This window comes from Myzus persicae, unplaced genomic scaffold (assembly GCF_001856785.1).
Source record: "Myzus persicae strain clone G006 unplaced genomic scaffold, MPER_G0061.0, whole genome shotgun sequence".
NCBI classification, from domain to species: Eukaryota; Metazoa; Arthropoda; class Insecta; order Hemiptera; family Aphididae; genus Myzus; species Myzus persicae.
The window spans coordinates 513,029-532,468 of NW_019100515.1; the positions used below are offsets into that span (position 1 = coordinate 513,029).

General features: G+C 30.5%; 2 protein-coding genes and 1 pseudogene across 3 annotated transcripts in view; 2 read left to right on the top strand and 1 right to left on the bottom strand.

The window, feature by feature from the left end:
- The window catches only part of LOC111029489 (receptor-type tyrosine-protein phosphatase N2), a 46,110-nt gene extending 35,809 nt beyond the window's left edge, over positions 1 to 10,301 (top strand). Inside the window, exons 5-23 of one of the 2 annotated variants that reach the window (XM_022308505.1) lie at positions 22 to 76; positions 362 to 554; positions 1,562 to 1,658; positions 1,714 to 1,788; positions 1,855 to 2,082; positions 2,131 to 2,288; positions 2,353 to 2,407; positions 2,469 to 2,712; positions 2,773 to 2,859; positions 3,475 to 3,619; positions 3,687 to 3,884; positions 3,988 to 4,109; positions 4,870 to 4,924; positions 4,995 to 5,099; positions 5,190 to 5,306; positions 6,373 to 6,570; positions 7,555 to 7,721; positions 9,487 to 9,540; positions 9,644 to 10,301. In XM_022308505.1, the coding sequence (XP_022164197.1) occupies positions 22 to 76; positions 362 to 554; positions 1,562 to 1,658; positions 1,714 to 1,788; positions 1,855 to 2,082; positions 2,131 to 2,288; positions 2,353 to 2,407; positions 2,469 to 2,712; positions 2,773 to 2,859; positions 3,475 to 3,619; positions 3,687 to 3,884; positions 3,988 to 4,109; positions 4,870 to 4,924; positions 4,995 to 5,099; positions 5,190 to 5,306; positions 6,373 to 6,570; positions 7,555 to 7,721; positions 9,487 to 9,540; positions 9,644 to 9,902 (2,612 nt within the window). In that variant the 3' untranslated portion in view covers positions 9,903 to 10,301. The remainder of the gene's footprint in view (positions 1 to 21; positions 77 to 361; positions 555 to 1,561; positions 1,659 to 1,713; positions 1,789 to 1,854; positions 2,083 to 2,130; positions 2,289 to 2,352; positions 2,408 to 2,468; positions 2,713 to 2,772; positions 2,860 to 3,474; positions 3,620 to 3,686; positions 3,885 to 3,987; positions 4,110 to 4,869; positions 4,925 to 4,994; positions 5,100 to 5,189; positions 5,307 to 6,372; positions 6,571 to 7,554; positions 7,722 to 9,486; positions 9,541 to 9,643) is intronic. The other variant, XM_022308512.1, reaches the window with a different exon arrangement.
- A 284-nt stretch (positions 10,302 to 10,585) lies between these two features.
- LOC111029884 lies at positions 10,586 to 15,263 on the bottom strand. The gene is made up of 5 exons (XM_022309121.1): positions 14,918 to 15,263; positions 14,381 to 14,688; positions 13,847 to 14,044; positions 13,646 to 13,764; positions 10,586 to 13,577 (listed from the first exon to the last, which is right to left on the bottom strand). The coding sequence occupies exons 2-5, from the start codon at positions 14,669 to 14,671 to the stop codon at positions 11,969 to 11,971; spliced, it is 2,217 nt and encodes a 738-aa protein (XP_022164813.1). The 5' UTR covers positions 14,672 to 14,688; positions 14,918 to 15,263; the 3' UTR covers positions 10,586 to 11,968.
- A 722-nt stretch (positions 15,264 to 15,985) lies between these two features.
- LOC111029446 lies at positions 15,986 to 19,256 on the top strand (annotated as a pseudogene).
- The last annotated feature ends 184 nt before the right edge of the window (positions 19,257 to 19,440 follow it).

Consider the following 19,440-nt stretch of genomic DNA (forward strand, 5'->3'; position numbering starts at 1 on the left):
ATATTTTTTATTTTATCATAGATCATGCATTTGGCAAATGCATTTCAAATTATGATAATGGAGCTGAAGAATACACGTAAGATGATAAAATATTCGTATACTATAGATTTACTACCAAACCATAACTCTTAATACCCAACTCCACTGAAATAATTGGTTTCAGCTCATCACGCGTTAACATTATATAGTATTAATAATTGAAAAGTAGCCTCCACTCCCCCTAAAATATTTCCAAGTTACCTATCACATTAATCCAGCTGATTATATTAATGTGGAATAACACTTATATTAAATAAGAGTAATAATACATAATAACTTGATAACTTATAAGTAACCAAATATTTTAATTCTTTTGTTTTAGGTACAAATTAATAATGAATAACCTCATGATTCTGCGGGAAGATATGAAATTCCTCTACTACAATGGTTATAGTTGGCCGCATCCTTTTACACAATGCGTACTTCAACATCGATTGAAATTGATAAGATATAGCTTACCACCAGTAGACAATTCGATTTGTAATCAATATTTAAGAGCCGTTGACGGTAGACAAGTAAGTCCACTTTCATAACTACTGATTTAACGGATTTATTTTGTTGTATTTTAGATTCTGAGAGGAACGATTTTACAATAATGAGTGTTTTTTTTTTGTCTGTCATCACCTTTTGGGACAGTAAAAATGCTTCGATATCTTTAGATAGCAACTTTTCTGGTAGTAAAGATAATTTAGTTAGGTAGTACTTTGGGAGTTTCAAAAAAAAAGTCGAATACTTTTTAAAAGCGGCAGGAAAACAAAGAAAAAATTAAAGAAAAACTGGGATTTTTAATTTGCGAACTGAACCAGTTTACGAAAATATCAACTTAATATTTTAGTATTATAATGTTTTGAGTTTCTTATTTTCTTGTTATTCAAAAAAAACTATTTAGGTAGGAACATGATGTTTTCATCAACTGTTTATTTTATATTTTCCCATACATGAAACAATTTTCAAATATTTTGTAGTTAAAAAATTATGAACTGTTAAACTTTTATAGCTAAGGATTGTAGATGTAAAATAATGATTCTTATATGTCGTTCATACTGTAACCAACAAATCTAAAAAATAAATAAACACAATTATTTTTTATATACTTTTTAAGTTCAAACTTTGACGAAATTACATATTTAAGCCAAGAATCATGATTTTAGTTATTTCACTATTTGGTTGAAATTTAAAAAAATTATCCGTGGATATATGAAACTTATAGAGTTCATTATTATACTTTATACATACAATGATATTTTCAAATGTAATTTTTTTGGCCAAAATTAATGAATTTAACCTACTGTAGTACTAGTGCTTTATAGTAAAATTAACTACTTTAATCACAATAATTCGATCAAAATACCTTCTTAGTAATATTATATATTATAGACTGACTGCCGACAGTCTTCGCTCAAAAACATTTTGCGTATACAATGATTATTGAATTCAAATTTAACACATCCATTAGAGTGACTGTCTAGACACCTAATGTACAATAGAGCGTAACCCACTACCCGCTTTTTTTTTGTTCCAGAATGATGATGGAGATTTTGCGGACTACTACAAACAACCTGATGTGTATGTTGGTCCTGAAGATATTGGTCGAGGTCGTGAATACTATCCTGATATAGGTATTAAAGTTAAACATTATGATACATATTAGGTTAATGCTGGTGTTTGATTTAGATTATGACTATCGTCGAAATATTATCAACCGAAATAGACTTCAAGGAACTCCTTTGTATTTACCGTGGATGCCAGGCAATATATTATTAATGGGTACACTTGTGAAACAGGATTATTTAACTAAACACATTACTCTTATAGGTTCTAAACAACAACAGTACGAAGAAGATCCAAGTGCATTAGTATATGGTCAACCAAGATTCCGCCCGGATTACAATACGCCAGAAGGATTTAGAGCAGGCGAAGAAATGAAGGATAAGATGGACGATGAGTGGAAAAAATTGAGACAAATGGACATGCTATCAAAGGGTTTAGACAATTCGAATAAAGCTTACACGGAAGGTGGTTTAGTATTCTTGCCGAAAAAGGGTAAGCAAACGATAGTAAGCAAACAACTAAAACACAATTATAATTTAGGATGGATATTTATAGGAGCTAATGGTGAGGAGGATGAAGTAATGTTTAGTGATTTCATTAATAATTATGATTCGGAATCGGGTTGGGCTGGATTCAAAAGACCCGAACGATTGGACGTAAAAAAGCCAGGACCATTCTTTAAATTAAATAATTTTGTAGTAAGTTAATCAAACCTTGAACAGAAATTGTGGACTAAAGAAACTGTGGTATTAATAATTTCAGAAAAATGACGATGGGAGTGAACCAAAATCAACCGAGGATATAACGAAAACAGTTGGTACGTAATTTATAACGTAATTAAAGGTTTACAAAAATTATTTACTTTTTTGTTGTTGCAGATGCAACAACTTTGTTAGGAACAAACCGAAAAATGAATTCAGAGGATATTAAACCAACTGACCCCAAGACATCAACGAAACTAACTCAAGATGATTTTAAAACCATTTACGTGAGCAAAATAACACCAGAAGAAGAAAAATATGGACAGAAAAAAGAAAAGACTGAGGATAAAATGGATGACACGGATGATGATAATTATGAAGTGGTCGACACTTCTTATGTTTGCATCCGACTAAAAGACAAGTGAATTATTTTTTGTTATTCAATGTTTATTATATTATTATTATTAATCATTTTTTATAGGATAAGTAATCCGGATAGAGGAGACAAGTTACTTAAAACGCTTGCAAATCTTATTAACGTTGAATTTAAATCTATGGTGAATGCTCGGTTAGTAAACAATGCTTTTCTTAATATAATATAGTCGTCTCATACTTGTTATATACGAAAATATTTTCGTATTATAAAATATTAATGGTAAAAATAATTTAAATACAAATTTATAATATGCCATAGTATTAGGAAAGTGGCTTGGAGTGGCGCGTTGGCTGCTACTAGTCGCGAAATGCGACTAGGAGTAAGTAACGGCTACAGCTACTAGCTCCCGGATGGGTGACCATCCGGGTTCATAGTAATTAAAAACCTTGCCACACATACACGTGTTTGCTACCTACCGTAACAACCGTAACAACCATAACAATCGTAAAAAAAAAACCTACCATACCAAACTTACCTCTACCACAATTCATAACCCCTACAACAATAAATGGCCTTAGTCGCTGGGCTTAAGTTAAATAAAAAAAAAGTATTAGGAAAACCTATGTTTGTTATTTAATTATTTATTTATACTATCTGAAGATGACCAAAGACCAAAACTAGTAGTTACGTAGGATAAATGTATAATAGTTTTGACATTTGAGAATTTTTATTTAAATTTTAAATTATTTATAAAGACAGTTATTATGTTATTATATTTTTTCTACTGCGAAATTAATTTTTTTTTAGTTTTGACGAATCCGAGATTACATTCCAAATACTCCCAAGCGCTGGAATTAACGTAACAGAAATAGTGAAAAAAATAGAAGCAATGAAGAGCAAATTCGCAAAGAGAACGGGTTATACTATTGATTTTGTGAACATTGGAGACAAGGTAAATGTACCAATACGACAGCATTGTATTAAATGTAGAAACTTAAAATTAAACAATACAAATTTAGGCCAAGACACCATCGGTGATGATGAGTTCTACTTACGAAGACAGCAAAAATTTTGAATGGATTTTCATGTCCGTCGCAGCTGTGTGCGCGGTAGTAGCATCAGCTGCGGCGTTATTAATAATTAGAAGACATTCAAGATATAAAAACAAATTTGAAGGATTGATTGGTAGTGGTGCGGAAGTCAGCAAAGATTATCAGGTACATTTTATAGTGACTCTACTTAACTTAGGTAATACTTAACTTGTATAGTAAATGGTCACTGTAATATCTACATTTGCATGTATTTTTTTTTTTTACCAAGGAATTATGCCGAGCACGAATGTCGAATAAGAAAGAAGAACCGAATGCCGCGTCCCAGAGAATAGCAAGTTTGTCAAAAGATCCAGACAACAGTCCTTCTTCAAGGTCAAGCACGTCTTCGTGGTATTTTTTTGTCATAATTATAAGCACAATAATAAACGTAAGCTTAGGCGTGCGTGCGGGTGTAGCAGACGGGTTAAAATATCATATCCATATAATACATATATTTTCCTGTTTTTGTGCCTGGTTGACGGTTGATTGTCCGGACCACTATAGTATTATTACGATTTATAATGGTTGCATCCGTAAACAGTACACTGACAACTTCATAATTTCCTTCATATTTTTATTATTTCAATAAATATCAATAATGAATACTATGATTTACATTTTTAAGTAATTATAAATTCATTATGAAGTATACCCTACTAAATGTATGGGTTAATAATGCGGTTTTAACCTTACTAAGTATGCGGTTTTTGGACTCAACGATTACAATATTTGCATATAGGTAGGACAGGTAGGTCAGGTTAAGTACCTAATCAAATTAAAATGAATAAGTGGTGCGGAGAGGAATATTTTAATATAGTGGTTTCTAATGGGATCTCCTGTACTTACCTAATATTTTATTCAATGCGTATTTTTACTTGATTTTAAAATGTAAAATCCACATTTTTAAATACTTAATTCATAGGAGATTGAATACCTACACAAAAAAATAAAATTTATCCGTAACAAAATAAATCAGCCACTGACAACAAGTTAGACCGTTTATTTTTATACGCTGCATCTGCAATTGGTGACGAGATCCCACACGTCGCACGCCTAAATGTAAATGCACGCCGGCAAATTATTTCAACTCATGATGATTTTCACTTTTAAGGGGAGAGGAACCAGTCTTATCAAACATGGATATATCTACCGGACACATGGTTTTGGTAATAACTTTGAAACGTATTTGTGCTCCGGGACCGAAATACTACAATAATGCTGCGTTATGTGTTCTAGGCGTATATGGAAGATCATCTGAACAACAAGAACCGATTGGACAGCGAATGGGCAGCGTTATGCGCATACGAGGCGGAACCGTGCGCGGTGAACGTCGCAAGAAAGGTGAGTAAAAAAAAAAATCATAAATATTATATAATAGCAAATAAGCAAAGGTGTAACTATTTTATTTTTTTTGCGTCCTTGTCGTGATAGCCGGACAACGCGAAGAAGAATCGTTACATCAACGCACTGCCATACGATCATGCCAGAGTCGTGATCAACGAGTACGCCAACATGAACAACTCGGACTACATAAACGCATCCACAATAGTACGTCTGATCGGTGTATACCTACCATGGACCAACAAAAAAATGGACTGTTGCTTGGGACCGAGTAACCTATCCTCATAGTGGTGTCCATTATTTTTCAATCATATTATGTAGAATCGAATACTGGTAGACAACGTAAAAATATAATATTAGAGTTTACTGCAAAATAATATTTTATTCAAAAGTAAAAAATGAAATTATATTGAAAATTGAAATAATAAATAAAACTACAAAGAATATAATACAATTAAAATAATTAATGATAATAAATAATATTCAGATTATTTTTAACTAACAGAATTTAATTTGTTAAAACCAATAAAACCATAAATTATCTAAACTCCATACCGAATTATCGACTATATTCGATATACTCTATAGTATGTTACAATACAATAGTATAATACTGCAATAGTCCCTAACTCACGATTACAAACCTATGTTTATATTGCCAATATGCATTTACTATCTATATAAATTGTTAACAATATGGGCAATTGAATATTTGTTTTCCAATAATTGTGATTTTAATTTATATTATAAATTATTAGGAACCTATGTTGTATATTAAGATATAAAAAAATTCTATTGGGCCACCTGGGTCTTCACTTAAATCATGCCTTGACCATCAATAGGGATAGAGAAGCAACAACATTTTTAGAAAAATATAACTTACAAGTGTTATCGTATATGTATGTGCAGGTTATGCGCAAGGCCTATCATAGGCTATCTCTTAAACCATGTAACTTGCATAAAAGTCCAACGCACAGTCCATATATTAATTTATCAATGGTTTACACTGTATAATAAGTACTAATTTTTAATAATTCGTTGTATGGTGTATTGACCAGTGGCGTACACGGATATATACAATAGGGAGGGGATAGGCGTTATATTAAAATATGAATGTACATTGTATATTATGTTTCAAAAACCAAGGAGGAGGAATACCCTCCCCCTCCACCTGGTGTACGACACTGTACCTATAGGTACCCCCTACAACAACAGCTTTCGACAGATTTGTATGCGATTAATATTTTATTTTTACCGTTTGCGTTTTGTTCAGACCGACCATGATCCGCGTAACCCGGCATACATTGCGACACAAGGACCGTTAGCCGAGACCTCGGCGGACTTTTGGCAAATGGTGTGGGAACAAGGGTGCGTGGTGATCGTCATGTTGACTAGACTGGTCGAGAACGACGTGGTGCTGTGCCACCGTTATTGGCCGGAAGAAGGATCGGAACTCTATCACATATACGAGGTAAACTTTTAGACGACATAGGTATTAGGTATCTATAGTTATACCTACTAATATGTTATACGAAAGAATACAAAGCAATATCTAAGGGGGGTCCAATGGGTACCCCTCCCCCCCTCCCCAAATGTCATTAATATTTTACAAATGTTTAAAATAATTATTTATTTTTAATATCAACATAAATATTTTCAGTCAAAAATGACTAACATTCCAATTAAATTAACTATTGATCGTTTTGTATGGTATTGAAATATTACTGTGGCTGGGTGGGGCGCGGTCAAACGCTCAATCTGCCGAAACTCTCCGTCCTCCGAGCTTAAACGTACCGGCAGTCGTTGCTAGATCCCGGATGGATGACCACCTGAGATTTCTCGCAACAAAATCCCTGCCACATATATACATATGTGTTCCAACCAACCGTTCCCCTCTAAAAAACAAATAATAGCCATAGTTGCCGGGCTTTAGTTCGATAAAAAAAATTATTAGAGCGTCTAATAACAAAATAATAATATTATTGATTAACGACTTATTATAAACATATCCGATATGTAATATAATAATAATAAAACATCATAATAATTTTTTATATTGTTTAAATTGGAAATTTTTTTTTTCGACTTTCGTATATGTGGCCCGCATAATAAACAATTCAATATAATTGGCCCAGTTAGAAATTTGAGTATGGTTAGTGTAGGATGTGTTGCATACAAAGTAAGGAATGGACGACTGAATTATGGCTCGGTGCACAAGCTAGACGTATTTGAAATAAGCTTGTGTTCCGAAATTCCCTTATCGTAAAGATTATTACCTAGAAATACATAAATATTATTATAATTAATACAATAAACCTTGTACATTCATCTACTTCACACATTCGCCTGTTGTAGTCAGTTTGAAATAAAATCAACATGCATACCTACTTTATAAAAAAAAACAGTAAGTATTTGCCTAATATTAATGTCTGTTTTTTTCGCGTTTATTTTTCAGGTGCATTTGGTGAGCGAACACATATGGTGCGACGATTACTTGGTAAGGAGCTTTTATTTGAAGAATTTGAAAACCGGAGAGACCAGGACCGTTACTCAGTTCCACTTCTTGACATGGCCGGATGGAGGCGTACCAAACACCACCAAAGCTCTTCTGGAATTCCGCAGGTACTTTACTAGGGTAGTTAAATGGTAATGTATATGTGATATGTATGTGGTATGGGCTGCGTGCAGAAAGTGCATAAACGCCATTTAGACGGGGTGTTAGAACATCCAATGACAATTGTTTTGAGTACTGAAAGCCATAAAATTGAGATCAAATTGTATTACCTAGGTAGTAATTACTTGATAGTTTTTTAAAAAAACAATTAGTTCAAAAAGTTTTTTTAACGATTAAATTAAGTAAATCGATAGATAATAAAATGGACAGAACAAAATTAATACATTATTAATTAATTCTCCGACTGTTTACCAAGATTTCTGATGACTTAACTATATTTAAACTAAGTAGGTACCCATAACACTATAACAGACCGTCATGGTCAGTTTATGGCGGTGCTGAAAATGTAGGTGGCCATTATCACTATTATTAAGAATAGATAGTCAAAGTCTTTGCACACTATTTTTAATGGTGTGGGGAGGAGAGTTAAAATCTCGGTGCCTATGGGTGGGCAATTCTTCATTTAGGATAACGAATAGATAAATAAAAAAACGTGAAAACAGTTGAAATAAAACGAATACCACGACCGTTAAGTTACCTAACAAATTTATCACAGACGCCATGGTATTACATATGGTGTATCTAAGAGGCGGCGGGGGCTAAGCCCCCTAACTTTTATTTTAGCCCCATGTCATAATAATTCCTAAATTCCTATAAACAGTGGCTACATTTATACATTTTAATTTTAATAATAGTTTTTTTTTTTTAATAACATCTGGGAAAATTGTTTTTGTTATTGTCAAACTACTACACAGTATTATTAATACATGTGTATGACGTATCATGTCATGACATTTTTAGTTTTTACTACATACTTCCATAGATGTTGTCAATAAAGCAAACACTAATGAAGTCGTCACCCAGAGGAATACTACCGATTTTATTTTAGTAACATTAATGTGTAAATGGTGATAACGACTAACGAGTAACGATCATCGGATGACGATCGCTGAACACCTACCTGCCGACCACATATTGGTTACGCTCTTGTAAGACGGAGACGACACATGCGGGTACAGCGTCCTCTAAAGAATCATCAGGGAATTTCCCTGATAATCAATTTGAGTTTTGTTCAAAAATTGGTTTTCCAAATCTACATAAAATGCTACATTTATCACTTTCTGTTCAAACGAGTTCCGCCTTCCACATCTAGTGATAAAACATTTTCAGCCATGTGTCTAATAAATAGTTAGGGTCAACTATGTTACCAAATCGGTTATGTTTATAATATTGTGCACATATAACGTTTATTATGCCTATTGATATTGAAAGAGATTTATCAAATTTTTTAAATAGAGAAGACATTTAAAAAAAATTACAATTGAGCGGAGGCTTAACCCGTAGTTACTAGCGTTATATTGTAATTTATATAATGTTAAACACATAATTTCTTTAATTTTCACCTATATTTTAAGAAAAATAAATTTAAAACCTTGTTTGAATTTGTAACTAAAATAATACATTTTACTATTTTAGTAGGTAACTTAATATTTACCTTCTCTCTCCACTTTTCTATGATTCGTTTATACACAAACTATAGTTATATAATAAAATAAAATATTAATCGGATATTTATTGTTAATTAATGTAACGTGTTTGAGCCTTGGAGGAGAGCCCCACACTTAATTTACTTACTATAAAAATGATAGGACTGAAGCCACCACTAACTTTAAGGTCTAGTTATGCTTAAAGGTATAATAAACTTTTTTTCAGGAAAGTAAACAAGTCGTTCCGTGGCAGATCTTGTCCTATTGTCGTGCATTGCAGGTAAGTCATACCTACTTATATGGTTATATAACTTATATGTGGGTGAATATAAACGGAACAATATTGTATATTTGTACCAAACCTATTTTATCATAATGCGCAGCGATGGTGTTAGTCGTACTGGTTCGTATTGCCTATTGGACATGGTGCTAAATCGTATGGCAAAAGGAGCTAAGGAGATCGATATAGCTGCTACCCTGGAGCACATTCGGGATCAGCGTTCGGGTGCGGTGGCGACTAAGGCGCAATTCCAAATGGTTCTGGCCGCCGTGGCCGAAGAAGTGCAAGCCATATTGAAAGCTTTGCCCCAGCAACAGACACCTCAACCTTTACCTCCGCCTCCACCACCAGCCCAACATTGAATTTCTTTTATCCTGTTACACATACACGATATAAGCTCTACCCTTTGCTAGTATTTCCTAAACTATAGGCTCAAAAAATGTTTTTTTGATCTCATCAACTATCTTCTAGACCTCTTAATATCATAATAAAACATTTATTCGGATGCTTGAAATTCCAGCATAATATTATATAAACTTAACGCCTTTTGTTTTCCTATTCAAATGTTGATTTATGTTATAATATTATATATTTTACCGGTCAATTGTTACCAATACAAAAATAACCATAAAACAGGTTAATTATTATGTATTTTTTTATTATATAATTTTAAATGTTTTTTTATTTGTTTTTATGTTAAGTATGAATTTGTTAATTTCCTCTTCAAATCATGAACTATTAAGTTACATTTCTAATTTTATTTAATAACGACACAGACATTTTAATATTCGTATAATATTTAGTCATATAGAAATATAATCAAATTACCTATTATTACTTATTAGTTATTAGAGATCATATTATAATAGTTTTAAATTTTTGAAATTAAATTTATTATATTAACAGACATACATATAACATAATATACCTACATTATATAAAATTTTGTGTTAAAAAATATATAATATATACTTATAAATTATAATAAACAATTATTAATATTAATAGCCATAGAGAAGTATTTAAATTATATTTATGCAAAATATTATACCTGTCTAATGTGAAATCTAAATCATCCGAATAAAATCTGAACTGTTCCCTCATGATTAAGCAGTAGTTCAATTTATTTGTTCACTTATTCATCCCAAAATCGTTAAGCCTCAGCAATTTGTGTTTTCATTGATCACACACTATACATTTTACTCGCTAAATTAATAATTATTATTAATAGCCGAATAAATCTATAGTACTGTAAACAGTCAAAGGTTAGCACTCATCTAGTCATCATTGGCACTATGGATCTATTTAAATTTAGTTTAATGTAGTTACATAAGATTTGCATTAAATAATTTTAAATGATGTTAAAGTAAACGATATCCCAAATATAATGAGGAATGTGGAGTAAGTCAATCTATGAATTAAGATTTATTTATTTATTTGAAAAATTGGTATATATTATATTGTAATATGTTAGGTACCTTAGTCTATACTAAGGTATACTCTACATTATTATACTCTGACCAGCAAGAGAACATGCCAATTTTGCACATCCCTAGGTGAAACCAAGCCATAGACCGGTTCCACTAGGCAGGAGGTTGCATGGGGATACGCTAAAGAACCAAATTGTTGACAGGCAGGTGCGTGTTCTCCCGCAAGACAAAATATAGCTCGGTTAAAATGCAAAAAGAGATAAATTTAAAACGTATAACACACAATTATATGTAGGTACCTAATTTAGATTATTTAAAGGCCTAAATTTTATAATTTTACATGTTATCAAAATCAATAGATTTCCCTTCTGTCATTATTTTACAAAATTGTGTGATAATTAATAAGTCATTTGAAAGATATTGCGCATTTGATGTAAAACAAAAATAAAACCAATCCATTAATTTATTGATTTATTCATTCAAGTTCAAAAAGTTTTTCAGTTCTTAAAGTAAACATCAAACAATTCGAAGAACTGCAAGTGATAGATAACTTTTTTAAATTAAAACATATTATTAAAAAAAAATTATACAATTAAAAAATATGCACAACAATCTTATGGTATTATAATCATTTTAAGCAGTAGGTAGTCTTAATATTATAATATTGTTTACATCATTCAAACAAGATTTCAACAAAATATATTTTCTACAACTTACAACTAATAGTTTCTAATATCCATAATTATCAGGCACGTATGGAAGTGGGTTAGTTTTATAACTGCGCTGATTAACAATTAAATATGGCAAATTAATGTTATATTATTAACTATATTTTTGTGGTATTTATTTGGAAATATTTCATTGAAAAAATAAAAGGAACTTCAAAATGTATATTATTAATCTTTTATTTTTTATTTCAATTTTTTCATTTTAACCTTAAACATTATTTGCAAACTAGGAAAGTTATTATTTTATATAGTTTTGTCCTTTTCTATGATTTATGAATCATGATTGAATAAATCATTTTTGTTTAAGTTTGATTGGTGAACATTGTTTAACGAATGACAAGCTAAAAATAATGATTTATCTGATGTTAGATTGTTCTTCCAAGTTGAAACAAACCTCTGAATGCCAACTTTAAAATACTCTGGATCAATCATAAACTGTTCTTTTATTGTATTATGAACAGATTTAAATTCAGATAAAATGTTTTCGAATTCATTTTTTTCAGTATTTAGTTCTTCTTCTTCTTTTTCTTCTCCTTCTTCATCACAATTAGGTGTATTTAATACACAAGTATCATTATGTGCAGAATAGTTAAATATGATCTTTTCATCCAAACGTTCACTTAAAAATACTTGATGGATACACGGAGAACATACATTATTTATAGTGCAAGAACATAGTCCAATATCCATATCAACAAAAAATTTACCAACATTATCACTTTCTACTAAGTACATGGAATGATGGTCAGTCATACTACAGTAAGTATAGTTCTTATCTCTATACATTTCTTTGAAATTATTTAAAATTATTTGTTGGTTATTATTTGGACTATCTGTAGACAAATTGTTGTAGAATAAGTCAAATTCATCAATAACAAAATGAAATGTTTGTAATATTGAAAGTGATTTAGTATGATAATAAATAAGTTTCCGTTCAGAAATAGTAGAGCATGGATGAGAGGACATAGGTGAACAAAATAAAAAATTGTTTTTATCAATATTTTGCATAAATTGTTCGAAATTTGGATAATTTTCTATGAAAATAGCAAAGTTTGAATCTAAAAAATTGTCAGCAATAAAACTTTCAGAACATACAATTTTTTTTAATTCAACAAAGTAATTTAACTCTTCAATCAAATCATTTTCATTTGTGACACTAATAAGCCATTTCCATGCACTCAGTAAAAAATGAAATTTAGAAACACATACAGTGGCTTTAGGAAAAACTGTTTGGAATGTATGTACATACACTAAATCTACTACTACAGTTTTCATGGCACCCCCTAATTTTTTCCATGAACATAAGCCCGCTTTTAACAAACAATCTTTATCGTCAGAGGAAATAATTACTCCTACGGGAATCATTATTTTTCTATCATTTTTACTAAACATGAACCATGTTTTACAAGTATCGAAACTAGTTGAGCACACAAATACTATATCAGAATTAACTGTCCCCATTAGAGGGGTTCGAATAGCAATCACAATATTGTTTTTTATTAATTCAATAACAGCACTCTTCGTTCCTATACTGGCATTATAATATTTTATAGATTTAATTAATGAATCTACACGTTTAACTAAGGGTGATGAAAATCTAGACTTTCTTATGTGCCTGTAATACAACTCATAAACAAATTCTACATCTGGTTTGACTCCCAAATCCATTAATTTCAAATAATGATTTTTACCTTTATTTCTTATAGTTTTAATTGTATATTCATGCAGTGCACCAGCAGCTGATTTACCATTTTTTAATAAAAGTGTAATTTGATTATAAACATCATACATAGCATAGGATAATTTCATTGGTGTGAAACAATTCTTGGGATGACAATGACAATGTTTCATTAATATGACAGCTTTTGATTGACAAGGTCTGCAAACAATAATCTCACGTCTTAAAAATGTACTTATACTTTCCATTCTAGCCACATTTTTACTTACAATTTATTATTTAAAGGTTTAATCATAACTGTTAGACTCGCTTTACAACTAGTTGGGTTCTGCAGCATACTATTAGACTTAATATTCCAATAATCAATGTTTTTGCATTTATATACCATCTAAGATTAAAGAAATATTATAAATTTACTACAATTTGCATACTAATATGTTATGATTAATGTATTAGCTAACTTTACTTACTCGATGGATATTTTTTAAAGAAATAGATGGTATATTTTCAGTTATATACTTAACTTTTGTTTTATGGCATAAACTATTCAACCAATCCATAAATAATTCTTTGTCAATGTTAATAATATGAAATTTTGCTTTGAACTGTCCAAATGACAAATCTTTGAATGCCAATATTTTATAAGAATAATTAACTGGCAAGCAATCCTAAAGTAAATACACAATTATTTTTGCAAACAATTTTCAAATCAAAAAGCATCAATTATCATCATTATTATTATTATTAGGTTTAGAAGTTAAATTAATGTTTAAAAAATGTTGATACGTATCTAACAGAATATGTAATAGTGTTCAGTGGCGTACCCGTAAAATATTTTTGGCAATAGGGGAATTATTAAATAACTCACTTTAAATTTTAAGACCTTTTGAAAATTCAAAAGCAAACTACTCTTGGGTGGGGGTATTGTGGATGGGATGGCAAATGCCTTGTTGCCACCTCTTCAGGTACGCCAGTGATATATTTAAACGCACACGTTCGCTTACTTTTAATGATAAATAAGCATTGAGTTTTTGAGAAACTCTTTTATCAGATGGCCGTGAGGTATACTTGCTCAAATTTGGTATTGAAATATTGTGATTTAAATGTACATGTTTATTCAACAAACTTTTACTATTAAACTGTACGTGACATTGTGGACAGTTTAACAAACTTTTCGAATCGTCATTGCATATTGAAGAAACATTAGACTCATGAACAGTTTTAATATGTTCTAAAATTTGTTTTCTTAATGTAAAAGTCTGCGAACACAGACTGCATGGATATAAAATATCCATTATTGAAAAGATTGTACCTATTAAAAATAAAATAACACCTACTTCAAAACTATTTACAATGAAAATAAATTTATTTTAATAAAAAATAATATTATAAATACATAATACTATACAATGTACACATTAAAAATATACTTAAACTTAAAATAATACATAGAATTAATCTGAATTAATAAATACTTTAATTTTTAAAACAACAAACAAAATTATGTTTGTCAAAAAGTTTAGAAGTAAGTAGGTACATACTTAATAGACGATGGCTAATATTTAATAACTTAAATTATAATTATTAGAATATTTTCATGTTGATGAAGAATTTTCGAAAAAAAATTGGTAGGTGAGTAAAAGAACATCAGTCGGTTCTGTATTACTGTGTTATGTGTAATATTTACGAATTGCTGTAATTTTGAATTTTGTTAATAACATGGTTAGAACTTAATAACATGACAAAATGTAAAACTCATTTTCTGGTGGTGAAAATGTGAAATATGAATACAATATTAAAATAAATGGTCACTGATCGTTATTCGTAGACCGTACTACCACAGACTATATGAAATTATGAAAACAGATAGCTCACTCGGGATGTAAACAAAAACTATGAATATTATCACTGTGACCAAATCAGTGTAACCACAGTGAGGGCATAAAATTTCGTTTGGTCCATGACAAAAAAATGACACGATTGCTACCTGCCGCCAACATTGAAATTCAAACTAACTGCCCTTCTATTCTATAGACCTTTTACATCCCTTAGAAGTTAATCTTGGCCTCTAGTTGCTGTTTGTACGATTTCCATGTGACTTATTAGTTAGGGTTGCCATTTATACAAAAATACAAGTCGGGACACTATAATACCCCCCCCCCACAACACATTCTTTGGAATTTTTAATAATACCTTTTTTAGTCCAACGTTATTTAATATTTTTATTATATTATGATTTATAACAAATAAAAAAGTCAAAAATTAGAAATAGCACAAAATGTAATAATAGTATTATTATTATCTTATTCATAAATATAATTTTAAATTATCTAAAAAAATTAATTAGCTACACAATTTTTAATTTAAAACAGAGTGGTCTTACTTATTTAGTATTCACTAATATGTGTATTGTATAAATCTTGTTTTAAGAAACCGGTACTTATCCACGTCCCGGCCGGGAAATGAAAAATATCGGGACTCTGTAGTAAAAACCGGCAGTGTCCCGGCGAAATCGGGACGGATGGCAACCCTATATTAGTTGACCACTGATAAGTGTGTAAGTTACTTAATTTTCAGTACACAATTTAGTTGTACTTCTTAATTTTAAAATGGATAGTAAAAAAACTGGAATGCGTTGCTCCGTACAATTTTGCAAAAGTTAGGCAAGTACTAGGAAAATAAGTTTCTTCCAATATCCGAAAGACGATCGTCCAGCATTATGGACAAAAAATTGTGGTACAGATAATTTGACTGAACAACTATCAAAAAAAAAAATAGCTTTAAAGTATGTGGCTATCACTTTGTAGATTCAATGTTTTTGAACTCCACAACAAAGAACCGACTAGTTTTCAATGATATTCCAACAATATTTAATAGTAAGTAAATAATAAAATTATTAAAACATGTTAAAAAATTATACAAATAATTTGAAAAACTAATTTGGTTTTTAATAAAGTAATTTTTAGTTTAATAATTTAATTTTAATTTTAGTTACATTTTTTTGATTTTAATTTCTAGATGAAATAATGTTTGAAAGAACAAAATTGGCCAAATTACAGTCGACAACCGATGTAGATCCACAGTATTTTGATGATAATTCAAAAGACCAGAGTAGCTGTAGTAGTTCAATTCCAGGCACAGAAGGATTAAGAAGTCATTTTAGTGGATCCATGAATACTTCTGATGCTTCAAATGAATCTTGTAGCTCAATTCCCACTACTGATTCTTCAAATCAAACACTTGGATACTTATCGGCAAATACACCAAGGAAACAAAAACTAGTAACGGAGATTAAATTTGGAAAACAAGAAATAAAAAATTTAAAGAAGAATATAGTAAGTTTAAGTCAACAATTAGCTAACTATGATACAGTTGAACATTTTTTTAAATTAAGTGAAAAATATTTATCACCTGGATTATTTACTATTGTCAAATGCCAAATGAATTTAAAAAAAAACAAAAATAAGTTTATAGATATAATAATGAAATTATAAACAATTAGCATTAAATATTTATTAGTAATAATAGCTATATCAAGAGCCTTTTATTAAATTTTCACGCTTTTTGGCCCCACAAATAAAATTTAATCAACAATTATAGAAAAAAATTTAAAGTTGACAATGTCCGTATACAGGCTCAATGACGCAGCACATGACGAGCGTATTTTTTTAACCGAAAAACATGGTTTCGTAATTCAAATAATACGGCGTTGTGATGCGTTTTACAGTATAAATACATATTACGAAAATTGTAGAGGAGAATTTTTTCTATGTTTTGTTGGAAACCGATTCCTGAAAATAGTATTAACAAGCGAGCATTACGACATAGAAAAAGACCATTTTGTAAATACTGATTTGCTTATATTTTAGATAATTGTTGTGTACGTAATCTCAAAGGCTCCAAAAGCTGTAAGCTCTAGAGACAAATCAAACAAGCACCAAATTGAACTGTAGAATAACTTTTATTCAGCAGAAAGTATGGTAAGTGTGTAATAGCGTGTGCGCGTGTGACGAGAAGTTGCTCTGGTCTCCGTGGCTATGATACATCTGCCCAGGCTGTCCCACGGGCTCCCTTATAAGTGATGGCGGTTCTTTTGACGCAGCGGCACGTGCAGATTGTATGTGTGTGTGTTTTCGGTTGTTGTTGCCGATTCTTAGAATAGTGACTCGTGTCCATGATTTCTAGTCGTGTACCTGTCCAGTGATTTATTACATAGATAGGGGCAGATAGTACATAATATTCTATATTACATTGTTATAATATTATATTATATATGCGGAGATGCCAAGGCCCGCAACATAATTAATCACAATATCAAATATCTGATTCTAACAAAACATAGCAAAAACTACCACCTTTCAAACAATGTATTACTTATGAGTAGAGTCCGGATTTGTATGCATTTATATATTTGTAACGAGTGTATGTGTATGCATTTCGATGGGAGTAAGAAATGTGGACGATTTGTGTAACAGATAATGCATAGAAAAAAGTTTATTTTGCATATAAATGCATATTTTAGAGATGACTGCATATTTGAAAATTTTTGCATATTCAAGCATATTTTGTATAAAAGTTTATTAAGCCAATTATTTTGTTTCAATTTAATCGTTGAAATTATTAGTTCATTACGTATTTTTGGGAAATAAATGTTATTTTCCGTATGTTATCGCCAGTAAATTGTGCACTAGTGCCCATATATCATTTCGTAATTCGTGTTCCGTAAATTTATAAATTAAAATTTTCATTTCATTACAATTTACAAATTTTAAAATGCTGAAAAGTCGAAGCACTATTCCAACTTTAATAAAAACATGGATTACTCTTTATTAAATATTTACTGTTCTTTAATAAATGTTTAAAGTCAGTGTCTATAATTAAAAAATTAAGTTTATCTAATTTTGTCGAATTATAATTTATGGAAGAAATTTTAAGAAAAATTTTAAAATGCATATATTTTGGGTATAAGAGCATATTTTTCCATATTATTAAAAAAAAATAAGAGCATATCAAGTGCATATTTTGAAGTTTTTTGATGCATAAATGCATACTATTTTGGCCTTTTTGAGTGCATACAAATCCGGACTCTACTTATGAGTCTACGACTATTATTGATTTCGTAGCATTTGAAATACGAACGCACTATGTTCAATACAAAACGACTGGTGTTGCACACTCTTGTCTCTTAAGTTAAGATGTATAGAAAACGTTAATATAAACATTCAGTCAAAATGTTATGTATCTACGATCATTTGTTTTAGAGTTACACTAAAAACTAAAAAACCCACGTGAAAATTTCGGTTTTTCCTTAATTTTTAAATATAAATAAAAATATAAAATTTGAATGATGGTTGCCCCAGCTATCTTTGTCAGCTAGTAATAAAAAAAAATTAATCAGTTCTCTTGCGCATAAGATAAAATACCTAAATTATAATTATATAAGAATTATTATTAAAATGTATATAAGTATTACACACTGTATACAGTATACGTACTATATAATATGTATTAGGTATTCTACATAATAATTTTATTTAGGTGCCAGAGTTGGAAGATAGCACTACAAATCTGGAAAAGATCGATGATCAACAGACAACTTCAAAGTTTTTTCCTGTTTCACAGCCCCAACCCCAGAAACTAAACACCAATTTAAAAAATCGCACCGTGGATGAATTTATGATGGCATGTACTCAGGCACTGAGTAAAAATACGGAAATAGACGAATATGATGCAGTTGAAATTAATGTTACAAACAAGTTAAAAAAGATGGAAAATAAACAAAGTATTTATGCTGACCTTCTAATTAACAAGATTCTAGCTAAAGGTTTGTTGGGAACACCTGCCGCTGATATATATGAGCGGGTAGAAATTACCCAATAATACAATAATATTTTATATTTGTATGTACCGATTGTCTTTAGACATTTAGTAAGTTAATAGTCCCCTTTTTTAGACGTAAGCCATTTCGGGAGCGCTTGGAATGGACGCGCCTGGAGCGCGATTTTTGAAACGTTCTTCTCGCGTGAAGCGCCAAAAACGTTGTTTCCAACAACTAGCACACGCC

What these genes read in the sequence shown, in the direction of transcription:
- LOC111029884 (XM_022309121.1), bottom strand. Translation starts at nt 14,671, where the DNA reads ATGGATATTTTATATCCATGCAGTCTGTGTTCGCAGACTTTTACATTA. An exon ending in ATGCTTATTTATCATTAAAA is followed by an intron (nt 14,045 to 14,380) that starts GTAAGCGAACGT and finishes TATTTACTTTAG; the next exon opens with GATTGCTTGCCAGTTAATTA. An exon ending in AAACCTTTAAATAATAAATT is followed by an intron (nt 13,578 to 13,645) that starts GTAAGTAAAAAT and finishes TATTGTTTGCAG; the next exon opens with ACCTTGTCAATCAAAAGCTG.